A 20244-nucleotide genomic window follows, 5' to 3' on the forward strand; every position below is an offset into this window, starting at 1 on the left:
GCTATATAGCCTCCTTGTTAAATATGATTTATAATTTTTAAGCAGCTTGTTTGTGTTGCTGTTATGAAATACTCCCACATGAACCTGACGGTTAGACCTCTTGGAAAATTGTTTCTTCCTGGAAAATGGTCCACCTCTGCTGATGACCTCATGCTGCCCTAGTGGGTATAACAAGTCACATTGATTTAAGACAAAACACACACAAAAGCTTTCAGTCGAAACCTTGCTGCCCACAAACCGTTGAACTGTTTCTTTTTTACACCTCAGATTTATAAATACAGGGTACATGTCCTTTTTTTAAGTGTACTTCTTTTTAACACCATTTAGAGAAAATGTCTTTATAGTTGTGTTTTATTGTAAACACAATTATAATAAAACACAATTATAAGGTAAAACTGGAATATTAACCAGGACACGAATGAGAAGTTGAGATCTGTAATGCATAATTGTAATATTGTAAATCTTAGTTACGTATATAGTGGTTTGCAGAAGTTTTTACATATTGTCCCTTCAAAGCCCCCAGGGTTGCTGTTCAGTTTTAAAAGTCCTGGAGAAGTATGAAATTTCATTCTATCATTTTCTACATCTGGATAAGTATGGAAAAAGAAAATGGTATGAAAAAAGGCTTGAGTTTCTACACCTCTATGACCTTATTTTCTTTCCTAAAAGTTATAAAAAGTGAAGGGATTCCTATATTTATTTATACTTAATAGTGCTGTTTAGGGGCGTGCTCCGGTGACGTAGAGGTTAGCGCGCCCCACGTTTGGAGGCCTTCAGTCCTCGACGCGGCCGTCGCGGGCTCGATTCCCGGACCCGACGACATTTGCCGCATGTCTTCCCCCCTCTCCTTCCCCCGTTCCTCTCAGCCTACCATGAAAAAAGGGACACTAGAGCCCACAAAAAGGACCCCCTGGTGGGGGAAAAAAAAAAAATAGTGCTGTTTATTTTTTAGCTTTGTGTCATTAAGATAAGATACTCACTAAAAGGGGCATTTCACTATTCTTTTGTCCTCAAACATTTTTAAATCACGGTGTTCAGAATCAGAAGTCAATCTCAGCACTGTTTTGTCTCTTTTTTTTTCTTTTTTTTTTTTACAGATACCTAGAATATGTTAAGAACTGACAAAATTGAAAATTTTGAAATTTCTGCGTTGCAACACATTTAATTTTGAAATGGAACGTATTTAATTGGGAGGCCAACACAAAGAATTGTGAAGTGGGAGGTAAACGATGCACAGTTAAGAAAAAAGTGTGGTATGCGTTTGTGATATTCTACTTTCAGCTGATAGATCAAAGTATCTTCCATTAGATGTTGAGAGCTGTACATGTTTTTACCTAAATTTGCTTTAAACGTTTTGCACAACGTTATCGCTGACTGGTCTGGTGACTTTCTTGGTTTATGTTCAGCTGGTGTTTACTGATGTTCTTTAACAATCCTTTGAGGCCTTCACAAACCAACTATTTTTATGTTGTGAAAGTGTTGCATAAAGATGTACTTTGTTTACCAATAAGGTTTTTATTTTTTGAGTCAATACAATGGGTTTGAAGAATTGCTATAACATGTGCATTCCACTTTTTTTTTTTTTTTTACTTTTAACAGAAACATGTGAAAGCCATGTAACTCTTTCCTTAGACTCCACAGTTATGCATTTCTTTGTTTTGATCTGCTCAATAAAATACATTAAACTTTGGTTGTAAAATGAGGCTTTAAGGTAAATAAAGATTTGTTTGTTACAAAATTTATATTTATTGATTAATAGAAAAGGATACATTTTCAGTGTTTAATTGCTTCTTTTGGTTCCAGCGTATTTATTTTTAGACAAGCATGTCTTAGATCTTGGATTAATGGCAGATGTGCTCAGAGGCCAGAGGATCAGGATGAAAACTGTTGCAGTGGACCGTTTAGAAAGAAAATGCTGTTTAATTCGGATCTTCCTTTTTTCATTTCCTGCCTGCCACGATTATGCAGCGGGGAATGAACGAATGTAGAGTTTTAATCTTGAACAGTTGTGTCCTTTTTTTTTCAGTACAAATGATACACATTTATTTTCTTTAAATCACACCAGCCAGATCTTATCATCTTATCTGACTGTCTGTAAGGCATAAAGTGGCATCTGTCGGGGTATTTGGGTTGGAGGCGGGGGTATGAGGGAAAAGCTGAATGAGCCTGTCTCCCACACACTTCATTCACTGGCATCAGAATTCACAACTTGCACAGAAAGAGGCTCTGAATAGAGGCTGCACGCTTCTCGCGCTATTAAAAATTCAACAGTCTAGCAAGGCCACGGCGTCTCCTACGTCACTAGAGTTACATTGAAGAGTGCAGTCACATTTCAGCGACAGCTCTCCAGCCTTATTTACCTGCATGCCTCTCCTGCCTTTTATGCCGTCTTTACTCAACTAGACAGCATCCAATCAGAGTATCAGCTCACCTCTATTTCAGAAATGCATATGTGCATCATATAGCTAAGAATATCCAACTTGCTCAGTTTGAATACAAGTGTCATGTTCAAGAGGCTGGAGACACGGAGTTTCTTAGTTTTCCTTCAGATGTACTGTTCTGTTAGACATCCAGCGATGTGATATTTATGCAGCATTGCTAAGTTTTCACTTAGCCAATTTAGATATGCTTAAATAACAATATTGGGTTTATTTTGGGGGGGGGGCAGTTGGCAATTAATTTATAGAGTTTCCAAAGAGCTTGCTACGCAGTAGGATGGAATCTGCATTAGCTATGCTGCGCCACAGTCTCACACCCCATTGTCCTTTAACTATAAAGGACTCAGTCATGCTAACAATAGTTGTCCCGAGCCAGTAATAACATTCATACTGATTTAAACCCAAAATTAAACATGGTTATTCACAGCTGGCATTAAGATCTGAGCTAAATGATCCACTCTACATCCAAATTAGTTTCCAGAGTTTTCTGTACAACCCTTTTAGTGAATTCAGTTTCTTGTGCTACGTTATTTACCGATGAATATGGTTTAGTTAGGTTGCAAAATTCAATCAAGCTCAATGAGAAAAATCCCAAATGGAGCACTGAAGGGAAATGAGAATTGGGCAGAATTGCATAGGTCAGACTTGCAGAACACATTAACCCAGGGGTGTCGAACTCCAGTCTTGGAGGGTCGCTGTCCTGCAGTTTTTAGATGTGCCACAGGTACAAAACACTGGAATGAAACGGCTTAAGAAATTTTTCCAATGTTTTCTATCCTTTTAGGTATATTAATAATGGTAATGCGCCACAATGCTTTTAGATATTATGTAATTACTGCCAGCCTCTCAAAAGTAGAGTTAAATGATTGACCTTGTTTCTCCATCAGTAAAAATCAAGTGCTATAGCTTCAACAGTAGATTTGTTGGATGTTGATCACAAGTCAAATGCAATATAATAACTTTTAGTTTTGAGCCTTTGCTGATGCATGTACCAGGCCGTTTGCTCACATTTATTTCTTACATTTGGTAAAATCTTTGTTCTAAAGCATGATAGAAACTGTTGGTGGTAAACCATTTTTTAAAAAGTTTGATAAGAAGCAAAACTTTGTATAGTAAGTAAAAATAAACTCTCATTCCTCCAGAGTGTCAGAAGCACTGCGGAGCATCTTCTCCAGCCGTGCTCAAATCAGGCGAGAGCAGCTGGATCTAGAGCGGCAACTGAAAGCGAATGAGCTGCGGCAGCGCTACAGTGAGGAAGATAACCTGCAGGTCCAACAATTCTGTGCCAAAGAAAAGATGGAGAAGGTAACTGATGCACACGCGGCATGATCTTTTTGGATTCCAAGCTGCTAAGTCATCATTACAGTTTTCTGAACTGTTAGCCTCTTAATTGACTATACTCCAGAAAATAGGTCACTTTTCATCAGTTTTTAGGTCTCTTCTCATATTTAACAGGATTACAACGTTTAATGCCAACATTTACTTTAGATAATTTTCTTGAGTGTTGCTTTTTACAATATTTAATTATTTTTCTGAACAAACAAATGCCTTAATCTCTTAATTCTGTATTGAATGATATGATTGCATGATATGTACATATGTCAAAAAATGTTTAAATATTTTTTTACGTTTTCAACAGGCCACTTGTAAGCATGAGCGCAAGATTGCCAGCTTGCGCACTCAGCACCAGCACATATCAAAACGTCTGAAGGAGACAGAGACACGTTTTCTAGAAAATGATGGTTTGCTTCACCGAGTTGAAAGTGAGATTAAGTTGCTGAAGTCAAATGATCAGACCTCAGAGGTGAGAAACACTCTTTAACCCATTAACATCTGGTAATACTGGAAACAGTAACAAAGTTCATTGGGACAAAGGACAACTTAGGATTTTTAACAGACTTTCATTAAACAGACAACAAAAATAAAGATTTTATTCTTACTTCTGCAACAATTAAATGATTGTAGTTATTACAATTTGGCATTACATGTATTATCTGTGCAGTCTATTTTAATTCAGATACACTGAGTTGAAGAAAAATATAGAATAAACACCTACAATATTTGGTAGCTTTTTTTCAAGTGTTTATTGCAAAGAATATTATACTTTTCTGCTCTATAATGATGCAAGTAGAGGCTCAGATAAAGAGATTAATTAATTGGGTTACCTGCTGAATAGCTAGCTTACCGTCGTTGGTTGTTTAACAGGCATGGTGCTCAAAGCTTGCCAACTGAAGTTTTAAAACTGGATTTCATGGATAAGGGCGATCAAGGCGCTCCTTTAATTTCCACATCATGAGAACCTCCTTTCAGCCAGCTGACAGGCATTGTGAAGCAACTGGTCAGGGACGGGCAGAACCCCCCAAATCTGGCACTTACTCTTTTATCTTATTAAAATGACCTTAAACTGTAGGAACGGCATCACAACATGCTTGCTTAAAGCAGACCAAATGTTTACCAAGATAAACTAGACTTTGACACTGTAAACCTGTGGAAGTCCATTTAAAACTACTGTTTTATAAAAGCCAACAACAGCTAAGAGTGACATTGGTGACAGAATGCTTACAGGCTATTTTCAGCCATTCAGGAAAAACAGATCGCTGTAGGTAAGGATGAGGCAAATTAAATGCGTAATTGCATAACATGTAGACTGGATGAAATGTAGGAAAGCAAACGGAGATGATTAGATCCCAAGAAAAACGTAACAATGTAGGTCATATTTGTCAAAAAGCATGGCTTGCTGTTTTTTGTTTGTTTATTTTGGAGGGTAGGCTGTCTCACTGCTGGCATCGTGACCGTCTTTGTTTCCTTCCCATCTGTTCTCTCAGTAATTAGAAGCATGTTTATTTTATTTCTCCAGCTCATTCGTGGATCAGTGAAGAGAATAAATCAATACCTTTTGCTCATCCTTCACACAGCGGCCGGTTACCTAAAACCATGTCCATGTTATTTTTTTCTTCTTTATCCTTTCTTCCAGGAACTGACCCAGAACTATGACGCACCCAGCGGTCAAATGTTCTCTCTGCTGTTGCTTCGTAGTTTCTTTACGTCACGATGCTCTCTTTCCCTTTTTTTCCCCTTTCCTCCCATGCTCTGAACCGTCTACTTTTCTGATGAAACATGGATGAACACGGAACTCTTTGTCCTATCCTTAGCATAATGATCTCAATCCAACCTGTTCAGTCCCTTTCTGCCTTTTAGATAGTTTGTTCAGTGACATTTTGTTTGAAAGTTTGTGCTCTCTGAACTCACCTTTTTCTTTGTTTTTCAGGTGTTAGAGAAGGACTTGTATTACCACAGACTAGAGCTGCAGGTGAATGATCTCAAGCAGCACATAAAGCAGATGGTTGAACTCACTTCGGTGCAGGATCAGGAGAATAAGCGCATGCAGAAGTAGGTTGACCGTTGACATATTACTGTATAAAAGGAAAGTTCACTTATTTCAAATCTATCTATCATTTTTCTTTTAAATTTCAGAATGTTAAACATCCTGCTGCCTGCTTACAGTAGGCAGTATACTGCATTACATGGTGTTGGCTTGGTCAGTCTAGCAGATGAGATGGAAAACCAAGAACTGGAGCACGTTGTGTTGAGGGAGAGAGGTGTGGTCTGGGCAGACCAGGAAGGGACGAGGCAGCAGGTGAAAACTGAAGAGATTGGTGACGAGATTGGGGCAAGAAAAGTTAGGCTCCACAGTGAGCTAGCTCCTGTCCTGTCCTTCTCACAACTGCAATACCACCAGAGTAGCCCTTGCAGTAAGTCACCTTTTTTTTCCTTTCTTTTTCTGTCTCTCTCTTATTTTCATATATATATAAAACTAAAGTATTTATTTGATGCAGAACATGAATGGAACTTCATATTCTTAAGTTCCATTCATATATACCGGTATATATAATATATATTCTTATATAAATATAAAACTAAAGTATTATTTATTTGCTGCAGAATATGAGGAATATGGAAACGTTTGATCCCTTTTTCTGCTGCTTTTTCTCTCAGTTGCATTGTCAACTTCAATGGCAGATTGTGTCTTAACAGTTTAACTGAACTGAAAACAATAAGTATGCCTACAATTAAATGATTAGGAAAGATAGAAGATTGTTTTTTTTCTCTGCTTCCTTTAGCAAGTAATTCATAAAGTTCATTTAACAAGCTCAGCATCTCCTCAAAAGACGAGCTTTGATTACTGCAGATTTTTAGGACTGAGGAAATGACCCGAGTTACAAGAAGCATTTACTATCATCAGTATATCATATTCAGCACAACTTGTCAGCACAGAAAGAGTTGACAACTGTCTAGGTGCACCAGTGAGTTATAAGGCAAATGTAACATAAGCACATTTTCAGAGGCGAAGCCATGTTTGTCTTCTCTTCTGAAATGTATCAATAGGAACATTTGTGAAATCTTTCCTGGACTTATTAGCCATGAGATCAGAGAAGAGTTTTGATGAGGGTTTTTCTTTTTTCTTTTTGGCTAGTCAGAAACAGTAAATATGGTCTTTATCTCTTCCATCACCAACATTAATATAAAAATCATCAAGTAGAGAAATGGAGTCAAAATCCAAGCAGTTAATGGATGGTGGTTGGGGAAAGTCATCAAAGAATTGCATACTGTACCGTTGAAGTCTGCAGAATAGTCAAGTGAAAAGTGCTCATGAGATACATACATGTTTTTGTAATTGTTCTTTTATTTAAAAATATATATATTTTCATTAGCTTTTTTTTTCCCTGCTCAACAATAAACTAAACATCCACTGTTTTTGTGAAACAAATGAAGTAGTAATCATTATAAATCCAAAATATGAGAGTTTTTGAAGGTGTGCCTTATGGAAAGAAAATAAGATTTGGTTCAGTCTTTCTTTGAAAATCGTATGTATATTTAAAATCATTCCAGCACTTTGACACCCCATGCTGCAGATTATTTCAAATGTATTCAACGACATGGAGCTTGACTGGACTGCAACGGATGTTGAAATGTTTTGTTAGATAACCCATTCTACTTTTCTATACATTATAAGTTCTCTCGTAAAGCTGAAGTTGGGAGGAGCTCCACATGTTCCACAGATTATTTCCTTATGTTAGTTGCATGTTATGTGCACTGTAGTTTGCCAGTTTCCCATTAGAAATAGCTGGGCTATGACACAATTTACACAGTTCTGGCTGAAATGCAACAAAAATAATTAAGACTCATTAGACCACCTATATCTACTGCTGTTCAACTATCATCAACAACCTCACAAATGTTTCAGTCAGTTAGTGTTCAGTGGTGTTCTCTCTAAGAAATAGCTCTCTCTTTAGTGCACATGCTAGTTTGGCTTTATGACTTACACCTCTGCCAGGTGCAACAACTTTGCCTTCCACCCATTTCGCCTTCATACTCTACAGCTGTGGGACAGATGTTAAACTTTCTCTTTCGTTTGTTACAAACATTCTACTATACAGGCATTACGCCTAGATCCGTATTACTCCATTCCAGTCCTTCTGGGACCACTGCCCTGCATTATTTTAGGTGTTTCCCTTCTGCCACACACATGACTTGAATAAGTGGGCGATTAACAGGCTTCTGCAGCACTTAATGGCATTCAAAGAAGGTCTTGCAATTATTCGAATCAGGTGTACTGGAACAGAGACACGCCTAAAATATGCAGGGCACTGATCCCTGAGTCCTGGAATTGAGAAACACTGGTCTAGATCTATATTTTGTAATTTAAATAAACTGTTCCTAAGATCTGATTTAAAATAAAAAAAAAATAAATTAAAAAAAACCAGCTGTACTGTTGTAAATAATGTTTTCAGCTCGACCTGCTCACATCACATCTGGATGTTTTACAATAGCTTTAAATATAAAAGTTGGCTTTCCAGTTAAAGAGTGAAATAGTGGCGGGTGTGTTTGGCTTTAGTCCAGGGTCTGGTGTGTTTTGTTGGAGCCATGAGACTGCATCTTTCAGTTTTCATTTTTAACTGTCATCCCTGCATGACCTAGCAGCACCAGCAGCTCATGACACACAAGATATGGCAGACAGTGGAGCATGAACTGAAGCTGGCCAGCAGTCCTTGCTGCAATAGTGCCTGTTGTTTGTTGAGAAGTAAAGGCTGCACCTGTCCCTCTGCTCCTGTGTTTGCTTGTTTTATTTGAAAGTCCTTCTTGTTGACTTTTAATTAAATTAAATGTCAGTACAACAAAGGATCCAGTGACATATGAATGAGGATATTAATCTGAGCCTGTTGTTTGTCATAGTTTAAACTTTAAGAGATAAGATGTTTTATTATGAACCAAAACCCCGAGCTATTAGGGGGAGTTTTTGTTGTCAACTTGACATTTCTCCTGCACCTCATGCTTCAGCTTTATCATCAAATTTAATTTTCTTAAACACACACGAGCCGGTTTCTGTTTACATTCACAGGGTCTAAGTAAAATCAAGTGATAAAACCTTTTTAAAGAGTATACTCTAGATCGTGTTTGGATCGTCTTATTGTAATAGAAATAATTTGTTGAATTAGTTTTTTATTCTCCTCTCAGGTGCCGAGAGACTCAGTAAAAGAGCGTTATACTGCAGTGCAGCTCCGACTCTTAAAGGTAAATGGATTTTCTTTCTTCTGTTGCAAAACGTCTGAGGTTAGTTACCTCTTTACACATATTAATCATCTGGTCCTCTAATTACTCTTATTTACACTCCCCTGGTCACCTTTTAGTCACTTCTGCAAATACACATCAAACGACTGCTAAAACAAAGATCTTAAATCATAAATTATTATTAAAAAGCAATATAACCTTGTAGTGGTTAACGGAAAGCATGAAATGTCACTTATTCCTTATTAAAGCTGTAAAAAAGTTCAGAGCACTAAAAAACACACACCCACACACACACACACACACACACAATAAAAGTCATGTATGTAATATTTTTTTGATTTATGACAGTGCTGTAGACATTCTTTCCAGGCCAAAACTGGAATAGTGAAATGAGGTACAAACTCATGAGAAGTATTACATAGAGAACCTTTGAGAAGCTGTTATAGAGAAACGTTATGAAATACCGCGTCCCAAATCGTGGTAATGATATTTATGGCAGATGGTCAATGTTTTATTGAAATATTTTGCAGGAAATGAAATATGAGCATGAAATATTTCTGCCAGTTGACCAGAGTTTCTTGCGTAGAAGAGAAATATGTACACTCTTGGGAGTTTGCCACATTCTCTAATAAAATTTTACAATTACTCATTGTTACCATGTAATTATGTTTTGTTTTTTTGTTTGTTTTGGGTTTTTTTGGTGCGGTGGCGTATCTCAATTTACATTTTTACCATTTTAGTTTAAAATTTGTCTTAAAAATATGTTACAGTTCCAAGTTTCTCTCTTATGATTATTTAGCCACTTTATTGAAAAGTGGCTGGGTATTTTCTAATTGTTTGCCAATATATAATGCAGCCTTTCCTCTGCTACCCCTAAATGAAATCCAACTGCCCTCAGAAGTCACCTGAACAATAAACTGGGTCGTTCTCTGAGTAAGTATAAATACAAAAGCAGTATAAATACAGCTGTTCTTTGAAGATTTAGAGGTTTTTGTTGGAGGACATTGATAAACAAGAGTGGGAAACCCAAGACAGGCTTGTAAATCTACCTTCTTTGAGGAAACTGCAAGACTTCACTGTTATGACAAAATGGGTGACCAATGGAGTTCCTGGTGGCCTTGGTCCCAACTTCTTTCAGATAATAAACAAGCATGTAGCGTGTAGCTCGGAGCTGAACTGTCAACTTTCTCATGATTTTTCTCACCCCATGAGCTAAGACTTTGCATGGCACTCCAAACTGGAGCCGGCCGACGGTCATGTGATATTTCTTCCAATCCCCAATATTCTCTTCAACAGCTGTCACTTTCTCACCAAGTTTCTAGCTGATGTTCTCTGTCCCAGTCTTTTGTAGATCGACTCTGTCCTTGATTATTGTTGACAGCTCTTTGGTGTATCCATGGTGATGGAGAGTTTTGAATTTTTGAGAGTTTTGAATAGAGTGATTCTGTGGTTTATACACAAAAAAAAGTTACAATCAGGAGTAGAGCTGCTCAGTGTATTGAATTATAGTTGTCATCGGGATATGAATGCGTACATAAACACAATTGCTTAGGACTGCTGGATGCAATATCTGGTTGGTTATTATGATTCCTGCCTGGGACATGCATTGACTTTCTTCATTGAAATAACTTTTATAGACTTACCCTGCCATCAGTGTGTGAATTTGATGTTTATTTCAGTGGACAAATTGCTTAATCTGGTGGAGAAATTGTGATGCTGGAAAACAAGTTGAAGAGTGAGAAACCCCACAGGTTGATCACTATCAATATCTTAATTCCAATTACCAATATCCAAGTCAGCATTATTTGATTTCCTAATATTGTTACAGCGCTAGTCAGGAAAATCTGGAAATGATATATTGATTTTGTGCGGAACCTGAACTCATGGCTACTCTGTCAGAACCAGGACTCTGGTTGTGTTGAACTGAATCAGATTTTATTGTACTGACTGGTTTGCAAACCCCCTTTTTACTTTTTCTATGTGCTGCACCTTTGTCAGAGATTTGGGTTGATATTCTGTCGCCCTGCTTTGAAATGAAGCTATGATCAAATGTAGAGGTTGTCCTTTTGTTTATAAATAATATGCATGCAAGCGCTGCTTTTGTAAATTATTTTGTCAGTTCATGTGTTCAATGTAATTAAATCCGAAGCTCTCTCTATTCATAAATATTTTACTGTTAGTCGTCTTAACATTAAACTGCAAACTGCCCAGTTATAAACTCATTTGTGAATTCTTGATTTGTTATAATTGAATTATTATTTTTACTGAGCTAATAATATCACATATCTACTTACATATAAAGATGTGCAGATTTATCACCTGTGTAACCATTTTCACTGGTGATGGTGGTTTTATCATCCAAACTCCTCCTGATTTTCATCCTGATGCTGTTTATCAGTGCCTCACTGCTTCCACAACGCCTGATGGTCACTGCACCATGTTATGAGAAATGGCTCCACCCTGCAGCTTGCAAAGCCAATCATATTTCAGTGGTTTTAGTGAGGGTTGTGGTTTTGAAAGAACATTAACTCTTCGTGGGGTGCATTACAAAAGCAAAGTCCACAAATCTGGTCACTATGATGACCGCATCACTGTACTTTAATGAAATAATCCTTACCTGATGTTCTGTATGAATTTTCATTCACCTGTCTCCCACAGTATCTGCTTTAGGTGTTTATTTCTGTATTATAATAAATCTTCTACTTTTTAAATTCTCATTTACCTCTGCCTGCTTCCATTTTAGTCATGCCTTTTGCTTCAAACACATTTAGTTTTCTGTTCGCTTACCCACTGCTTTTCTTTCATCCTATCCTCAAATGTTTTTCCTCTCTGTCTGTCTAGCATCTAACCCTCCCAATCCCTCTTGAGCTTCATTCATGAAAATGCAGATCCACAGCAGGGCAGGGAAAAACGTCAACATACGTAAACTCCCCTGCTCCACCAACCAGAAACGGCGCACTATAAAAAACAGGCAGCAGCAACCAGGCGACCCTAATTCAGTGCAGCTCCCACCAGAAATAGCAACTCATGCATGTATTAATCCCCTACTAGCCAAAAATATGTGATTGAAGAAACTCTGCTGCCATTTATTGCTGGGGACATCTCCTCTGCCACAGGAAAAGGGGTATTTATCACTGATTCCTCACACGGAGCTCTGTCTCAAGTATGACTCATGTTTGCTAAAAATTGCTTTCGATATTTGGGGAATGGTATAAATCAGTCGTTCACCTTTTGCATTTTGTGTTTTCACTTCCTTCTTTCTTTATGTGGTGGCATTTTTCCCTCTTTAGCCCCCTCCCCTCAGCACCCAAAATGATGCAGGCATTGTGTTGAACCTATTTTTGTTCTGTAACCTTAACAACTTTTTGTCGCCGTTATAGTTGCTGGATAGATGTTGCACAGAAAGCATAAGATTAAATAATGTGAAATAATGTCCACCTTTAAAAATTACAGTTAGTTTTTTTTAATTATTATTATTATTATTTTTTACTGCAAATGTTGAACAAATCACTCCATCTTACCCAAAAGTGACTTCTTGCAATAGTTCTGAATAATTATTTCACAAAAAAATCAACTGATTTAAAAAGTTTAAAAACTTTATTTTCTCAAGTTTGGAAGAAAAAAAAGTTGCTTGCTTGTAAACGCTGTGCTTCCTGGTCTATTTTTAAAAAGCACTGCTTGTTAGGTGAATAATGCATGTCACAGCCTTGTTCTGATATTTTAAAGTTTTTAGACAAAGGTGGAAGAAATTTAAAATGGCCTTATGTCAGTCTGACTTTGGTGATCCCACAGTGGCATAATAAAAGGGAAATGCTCCATTATTTCTTCATGGTTATATTTGAAATTCGACTCCTAAGCCCATTGCTGGCACTTAATTAATTATGATTGATTACAGGTGGGATGTGATGAACCACTACCATTTTTAGTGAAATTTGTTTGCACCCCATTCTTCTTTTTTCTTAACTGATTTCATTTTCCTACATGTTCAGGAAGCATAGTATGGTGGGATAGATCTGAACAACTAAATAATCTTCAGTTTATCATATTTTGAATGCAAATATCACTTAACTAATATGTTATCCATATTATTTTGGGTTCGTTTTTAGACAGAGGAGATCCGCCGGATAAGACCGGAGACAAGCCTCCAAAAGTGTCCATCAGGAGGAATCTCTCCACATTTCTCCCACCACAAAGTCCACTAAGCGTTGTCAAGTCCCAAGCATTTGAGGACGGCATGCTCCCTCTCCAATGCACACCAGAACCTGCTCAGCTGCCACTTGGCTGCTCCAGCTCCATAGATCCAAACAAGACATTTGAAATCATTGAAAATGATGATCAGACTGCAAGCAATGCAACCATCATCCTAAGCTACGGTAGCCCGTGTCAAGCATCGACGTCAGCGGACGTCTCAGGCTGCAGCCAGCTAAGGCTTCCACACAGAGCAGCGGAGGGCAACCAGATTTCTGACAAAAGGTTAGAAAATAATCAGCAGAGTTCCTACGTTGTATTGAAAGGTGTAGAATTTGAATTCAGTTTTTTCTAAGTCTTAATAATTATGAAAGGTAAGGAAGTTCTTATTTCTTATAGTTCTTATATTTCCCAACCTTATTTTCTATCCCCTTGTTTAAATGTAGACTCCTTTCTTCAGTTCTTGTATTGTTTCTTCCTCATATATTCATTCTGTCCTCCATCCCTTTTTTCTTCCTTGTGCCCTAAACTTATTTTCCCTCGTCTCTCCTTCTGTCCCTGTTTCTGTACTTCCTGGTTTGTACTTTCTCTCTTCCTCTTTTGTCTTCTTCCTTCTTGCTTGTGCCCTCTTTTTTTTTTGTTTCTTCATACTTGCCTTCTGTTCTTGTGTCCAACATCCTACCTTCCTTCTTGTGATCTCCCACCTTTTTTACATTATTTTCTTCTTTGTCTTTCCTTTCTTTATTGTGACCTACTTGTGACCTTAGTTTTGTCCCTATGTTTTTATCCTTCTTTCCTACCTTGTGTTCTATACTTCCATGTCACTTCCTTCATTTCCTCCTTCCATGATTTATTTTCATACTTTCGTCCTTGTGACCATCCTTTTCTCCCTTGTTGTTATTCCTCCCTGTCCTTTTTTCCCCCTTGTGACCTCATCCTTCCTCAACTCCTTTCTTTCCTTTCCTTCCCCTCCCTGTCCTTTCTTCCAGTTTCTGTTTTGCTAGTTTCACATTTAAATCCTGCCCACTGTAGAAAAATTTGACAAATTCATAGTTGGTGTCATTTCTATGTGAGGAAGACCTTCAGCCATGGTTTTGTTGCAGTTTTGTTTTTTTTGGTAGCTGTTAAAGATCCATTTATCCATCAATCCTCTTACACCTTTATACCATCAGGGAACAGAGTACCCCGCTGTACACCGAGGTACTCTCGGTTGACAGCGAGAGGTGGGGTGCAGGTCGCCAGTCCATTGCAGGACTAACAACCTCTCACTGTCTAGAAAGAATTTAGAGAGACCAATCAACTTAACAGTTTTTGGATTCTGGGAGGAAGCCAGAGAACCCACACGTGCACGGGGAGACCACGCAAACTCCATGCAGAAAGACCCCGGCCCAGGAATCGAACCCAGGACCTTCTTGCTGCAAGGCAACAGTGCTACCAACAGCGCCACTGTGCAGCCCATGTTAAAGATCCTTTGTATTTAATCAGTTTTTACGAATAACATTTGAACCAACAAACCACATATTTCTGAACACACCCATTACTCCAAGAAATCTTCTTTTTGTTGATAAATGGCTGTGAGAACTTTTTAACAACACGGGGGAATCTGGTTGGACTGGACACCAATAAGCAAAGATTGAGATTAAGATTAACATATTAAAGGACTGATCACGCTATTAATTAAAGCACAGATGGTCTGGTCTGGTTTGGCATTATTTTGCACAATGATACAGGTTTGCAAAAGTAGAACAAGGCTACATTACAGCATTTAGGGTTAGAAATGATCTACAAGAATGTCCTGTTTGGTTGTAATTATGCCCTCAAGATGTTAATATGGGTTCAAAATAGACACTGGGCTTTGTCCTTGTGACCAGATTATTTAGCTATGCATGTTAATGTCTGGTGCGATCAGAGCCATCCAGAGGAATGAGCAGCAGATCACGCTGCATAAAAAGGAGTCCCAATTAAACTTTTAATATATCAAGTAAATATTTTAAATATTATAATGACTGACTGAGATGAAACTCACCGTGACATCTCAAGTTTTTTTTCCCATCAAATGTTTCAACTCTGAAATGATCTTTCTGGCAGACATCAGAATGTTTCTAAGCTGCAGTCTGTAGTGCAACCAAGTCATCCAAAAGTGGAAAATCCTCCAAACCTTATTCAAAACAAGGCTGAAACTAGAATGCACACACTGGATATTCTCACCAGCCGTGGGTTTACATTCTGGAAGAGTGGGTGAAGAGGCTTAAATCTACTGAAAAGGGCGGCTCGTCCAAGTCTTCAGCTGGAAATGGCAAACTGACACAGGAATTATTGGATTGTTGTGGAGAAATTTGATCCTCAGCAAACTCGAAAACAGAACAAATGTTTTGCCTCAGAAGAAATGTTTTATTACAAAAAGATGACAGAGAAGTGTACCACACAAACACATATAACACTTTTATAACTACCTTAAACTAGATGATTGGTTCTGTGAAAACAACTCAGTTAGTTTTATTTATATAACACCAGTTCAGAATAAATGTCATGCTAATGACATTTATTGCCATGACATTTCAGGCGGAATTGGAAATTGAAAAATTTCCAATTATGCTGAAAAACACATTAGATCATCTCATACAGCTGGAATTCAAGCATGTAGACTGATTTATAGACAGGCAGTCTAACAATAGTAAGATTATTTAAATTATCTTATTTTTCTGGTAGAAATCTAAGCAGCTAACTCACTTACTGATATCTTAAAAACTGAATTTTGACAATGCAGTTTATTCTGTTTTCCAGACAGGAAACAAATGGTGCAAATTATAAACTGTTAAAATGTGAATAAACTGCTTTTCCAGACGGATTTTATCACGCAGATTTATTCAGCTTGGTTTTGTGGTGTTTATTGACCACAACAGCAATATTAATATCTGATATTGTCCCAGATTTCCATATTGGTGCATCGTTATCGAAAACATTTCATTCGTTGATGTAACCTAACCAGTCGATTTTTTTTTTTTTTAGTACTAAAATCTCCGGCTGCAATATGAAATATAGATTTGTGTTCATGGGAAAGCATGCTGATCACATTTTAAGTGATGGTTTCTACAATGTTTTTTCAGTCAGTAGCATTAATGTAAGCTTTTCTGCTGTAGACAAAATATCGGTCCTTTGCAAGAGACAAAACGAACGAACCCGACCTACATGGACATGACATCAGCTGCACAAGGAAAGCGTAAATTTAACCGGTAATTTTCCTCTTTTGTTTTCAGATGTAACTCCTGATGTAACCTGGATGTAAATCCTAAAGTTTTACCGAGTACTATTTTTTTTTTTTTGTCTTGTTAATTATAGCAGCTTCAAAGAAGAGTTTCAGGGTTTCTCTGCACCGAAGCGGATAAAGAAAGAAGCCTCCGTTGCACAGAGGCCTCTCAGAGTGCAACGACACACTGGTAAATGCCTGTAAAGAAAAGCACCATACACACAGTTAATATAACAATTGTGATTGACATAGTTACATATTTCACTAATCACAAGTAGTATTGACATGCCCTGGTTAGCCTATTCTCAGTTTATGTTAAGGACTTTAATTAATTGCAGTCAGATGATCACTCAGCAACTTCCAGCTACTATAGAAAGTGCTGATTTAAAGAAAGAAATAAGATTGATAGCTCACATTTTAAAATGTTTTTAGCCTTAGCAATTAATATATTAGCAGTACAAATTGTAAACAATAGTTTTTGTGCATCTTCTAGAAGATGTAAAATACTCTGGTCACCTGCTGATTTCAATTGATGTATTTTTAACTAAGTGCTTTTTGTATCATGTTTATATTTTTTTATTCATTGACTACTATTAGACTTTTCTCAGATCCACTATCACGTTTATTTAAGCTTGTTTGTTAAATCATTACCTGCCTTTTTCTATTTCCTCAGGTTCAGAGAACAAGCCCCGCAGAGTAGTGAGGAGTGTTTCTGAGGGAAATCTCAGTCTGCTTGAACATCAGAAACCCAAATCACTTTTCTATAAAACGTCCCAACAGATCAAACGGGTGGCCAAGCGGATGTGAACCTTCACCTTGTTTTTATTAGGACAGCTTTTCACTCTTCAAGCTTTTCCGTCCGTTGTTAATGCATATGTTCAGGGACGAAGTTGGCGTTCTGTTGTGTAGATTTGCTCCAGCAGGATTCTTTATGTGGTAGAAAACCTTACTTGATTGTAAATAAACACTGTAGATATTTTTGTGTAGATCACTGTTCCGACTTTTGGCTTTTTGGAAGTTTTTTAGATCACACACGCACACAAACAAAGCAAAAAAGTGCGTCAGGGCAGATATTTTACAAACATTATGTATTTTAAGCGTGTCTTTAGAATAACTTCATTTTAGGATTGTTTCACAGGGCAGCTGATGCAGCCAAAACTGCTCTATTCGGAGCAGTTTGTATAGTTGTCTTTTATGTTGTACCAATAATAAATTGTGTTATTTTATGTTTCTTAATAAAACTGGTATAGATAAACCTGTATTTGATAAATCCATTCTAAAATATATTTGCTCTTTGTGTCATTGCTGTTGAAAGTAAAGCCAGATTTTAAATGAAGGCTCATTTAAAAGGTGTTCCAGCCTCACATGTTCAGAGATTCAACAATTAATCTTACATTTTGTAAGACAGTGGTAGCTTTGGGGTTATTTTTACATATGATTTAAATAAGTTACTGCGTATAATAGAATCTCACTAGATTTCTTGATTCTTAAGTGACATTGTTGAAATTTTTTTTATTGAAGGACATTTCTGGCCTATAGGTTGTATCTTGGTCCCTTAATTCTGCTTTGTATCTATAGTTTCTGAATACGTTAAAGTAAAATTGTTTTTTCTTAAGTGTGAAGGGAGTTATGTCTTGTAGCCTTGTGCTTTTGTTTCCTCTTCACAGAATACCAAATGCATGTCTGGTAGTGGTTTTCTTAGTTTTGTGGCATTGTGTATAGTTTACTATTTTGTTTACCTAAATTATAGCTTAAGAAAACTGAATTAAGAACAACTAATGAAACAAATCCCCTGGTACTTGGAAAAACTATAAAAGGCTGAAATATAAATTCAGTAGCAGCAAATCATCTGCTCCCCATTCTCTAGTGGCCAATAAAACCAATGCACTCCTTACAGGTAGGAACATAGTCGTCATGAGCTGCTTTCACATGTGATGAATTAGGCACTAAGCAGATTTTTAAAAGCCAAACCTCTCCAGAGGTCGTTGGCAGTCAAAATCAGACCGCCTCTTGATAACTTTCTTAGTATTCTGATGGTTGGTGAAACTTGATTCTTGAACTTGTCAAGAATCCAGTCTGACAAGTCCTAGCGGCTTGTCAGACTAGGACCAAGAACCAAGTGGACTTTTCCACATTGAGTAAATTTATATCTAAAAAATAATTTAAATCATGACTTCAAAAAAAACAAAGGTTATTAATAAGGGTCCACCAATTGCAGTTTTCTGGCCAATCGCCAATTACCGATCTTTAAAAAGTCTCGACCTGATGATTCCAATTTTGGCCGATAATGATTTTATTCATTGGCTAGTATTAGACTGTTTCTCAGCTCAATCTCAAATGTTGTAAAACAGTGAGGTGACTACTGTTAATGTCAAACATGTAGACATGACCCTTTGGGTGGATCTTTCCGTAAAACCTGTCTGTCTGGGGAGTAAAAGAGGACAGCAGTTGATTTTTAGTCCTTTGCCAGTGGATCAGATTAGCTTCACACATAAGTATCACCAGTATCCCAAAAGTAAGTTATTAAACTATTTACTTGTGATTAAACCAAGTTTTCTTTTAAAAGAATCAATATTTTGTTGCTCAATATTAGAGTGTCAAAAGAAAAAATTAGTTACGGTAAATGTCTGTAAATTCCTAGAAATTTGTGTCTAAAATTATGGGTCTGGCACTCACAGCGTGGTTAATATGAATGTACTTGTGGTTCTTTAATGGGCTGTGTGGGACAGCCTTAAACAATAAAGCCCGGGAACTGCTGCTGAATGCCTTTTTTTTTTTCTTTTTTTTTTTTTTAAAGCTGCATTTTCAAGTTATTTTTGGGCTGTCTTGTGTTGCATTTTTAGCCTGATCAAACGCGGTGAATCGCTGGGAACGAGCTCCTGTCAGGACTCTAAACTTAAAAGCAAGCTCAAAAAGGAAAACAAAAAAAATACCTTGTGGATCTATTATGAAGGTGGGACCTCATTGCTCCGTCTGGAGAGAACTAGACTTGTCACTTTGAATTCAGTCTTGCAACTTGCAGTGGCACAGCATTCAGTGTGATTTTATTTTTAGCTCAGGAGCTCAATGCATATATCAGCACTGTACTGCGCAAGCACTGACACCCTCTCATGCTCTCATTCACAAGAATCTCTTCATTGTGTTTGTGTGTGTGTGTGTGAGAGAGAGAGGGGGAGCGAAACAGACAAAGGGGAGGGAGTGTGTGCGTACACAGGGAGGCAGGTCCTGGCTAAAGTTTATTAACTTTCTTCCAGCCAATGGGGCACAGTGTGCGTTTTTCTTGCTGACCAATGGGACGGGTCGAGGGGTTGGAGGTGGGTGTTGCTTAGCAACTGCAGGTAGAATCTCAGATCATGTCGGACCCATTGTTTTATCTCGGCTCCCTGAGAGACGTTACATGCTATGTGTTGTCATTTGTTGGTTAAAAAAGAAAAGCACTCCAAAAAAACACTCCAGTGAAAATGCGTCACAAAGTTGTTTGTTCTATTTTTGTGTTTTGTGTGTAGTTTTTGGTTTCGTTAGACAGATTAAAGCAACTTTAATGACACTTCAGCCTAAATATGGTGCAGGTTTTTCAGTATTTTATGACTGAAGAAAATGTAACATGTCTCTTTTCTTTTTTTTTTTTTCTTTTTTTTTTTGCTTCTTCAGGATGCATACCTGCATGCAGAGACAAGGATGAGTGATGGCAGCAAAAAAATAAAGAAATAAACAAACACTTAAAACCTGCTAATACACACAGATGCATGGTTCCTTACTTCACTGATTAATAAAATCTTTAAAATTGACCTAAATTAAAAC

The 20244-nt window shown here is 37.4% G+C and overlaps 1 protein-coding gene across 1 annotated transcript in view; it reads left to right on the forward strand.

Annotated features, from left to right (window-relative positions):
• Nucleotides 1-17727, forward strand: part of kif18a (kinesin family member 18A) — a 28563-nt gene extending 10836 nt beyond the window's left edge. The window contains exons 10-18 of the mRNA XM_044100773.1: nt 3581-3743; nt 4078-4242; nt 5707-5828; nt 5913-6190; nt 8955-9011; nt 13115-13481; nt 16337-16429; nt 16536-16633; nt 17117-17727. Coding sequence (XP_043956708.1) covers nt 3581-3743; nt 4078-4242; nt 5707-5828; nt 5913-6190; nt 8955-9011; nt 13115-13481; nt 16337-16429; nt 16536-16633; nt 17117-17250 — 1477 coding nt within the window. The 3' untranslated portion in view covers nt 17251-17727. The remainder of the gene's footprint in view (nt 1-3580; nt 3744-4077; nt 4243-5706; nt 5829-5912; nt 6191-8954; nt 9012-13114; nt 13482-16336; nt 16430-16535; nt 16634-17116) is intronic.
• Nucleotides 17728-20244: the final 2517 nt, after the last annotated feature.

The sequence above is a fragment of the Gambusia affinis genome, linkage group LG02 (assembly GCF_019740435.1).
Source record: "Gambusia affinis linkage group LG02, SWU_Gaff_1.0, whole genome shotgun sequence".
NCBI classification, from domain to species: domain Eukaryota; kingdom Metazoa; phylum Chordata; class Actinopteri; order Cyprinodontiformes; family Poeciliidae; genus Gambusia; species Gambusia affinis.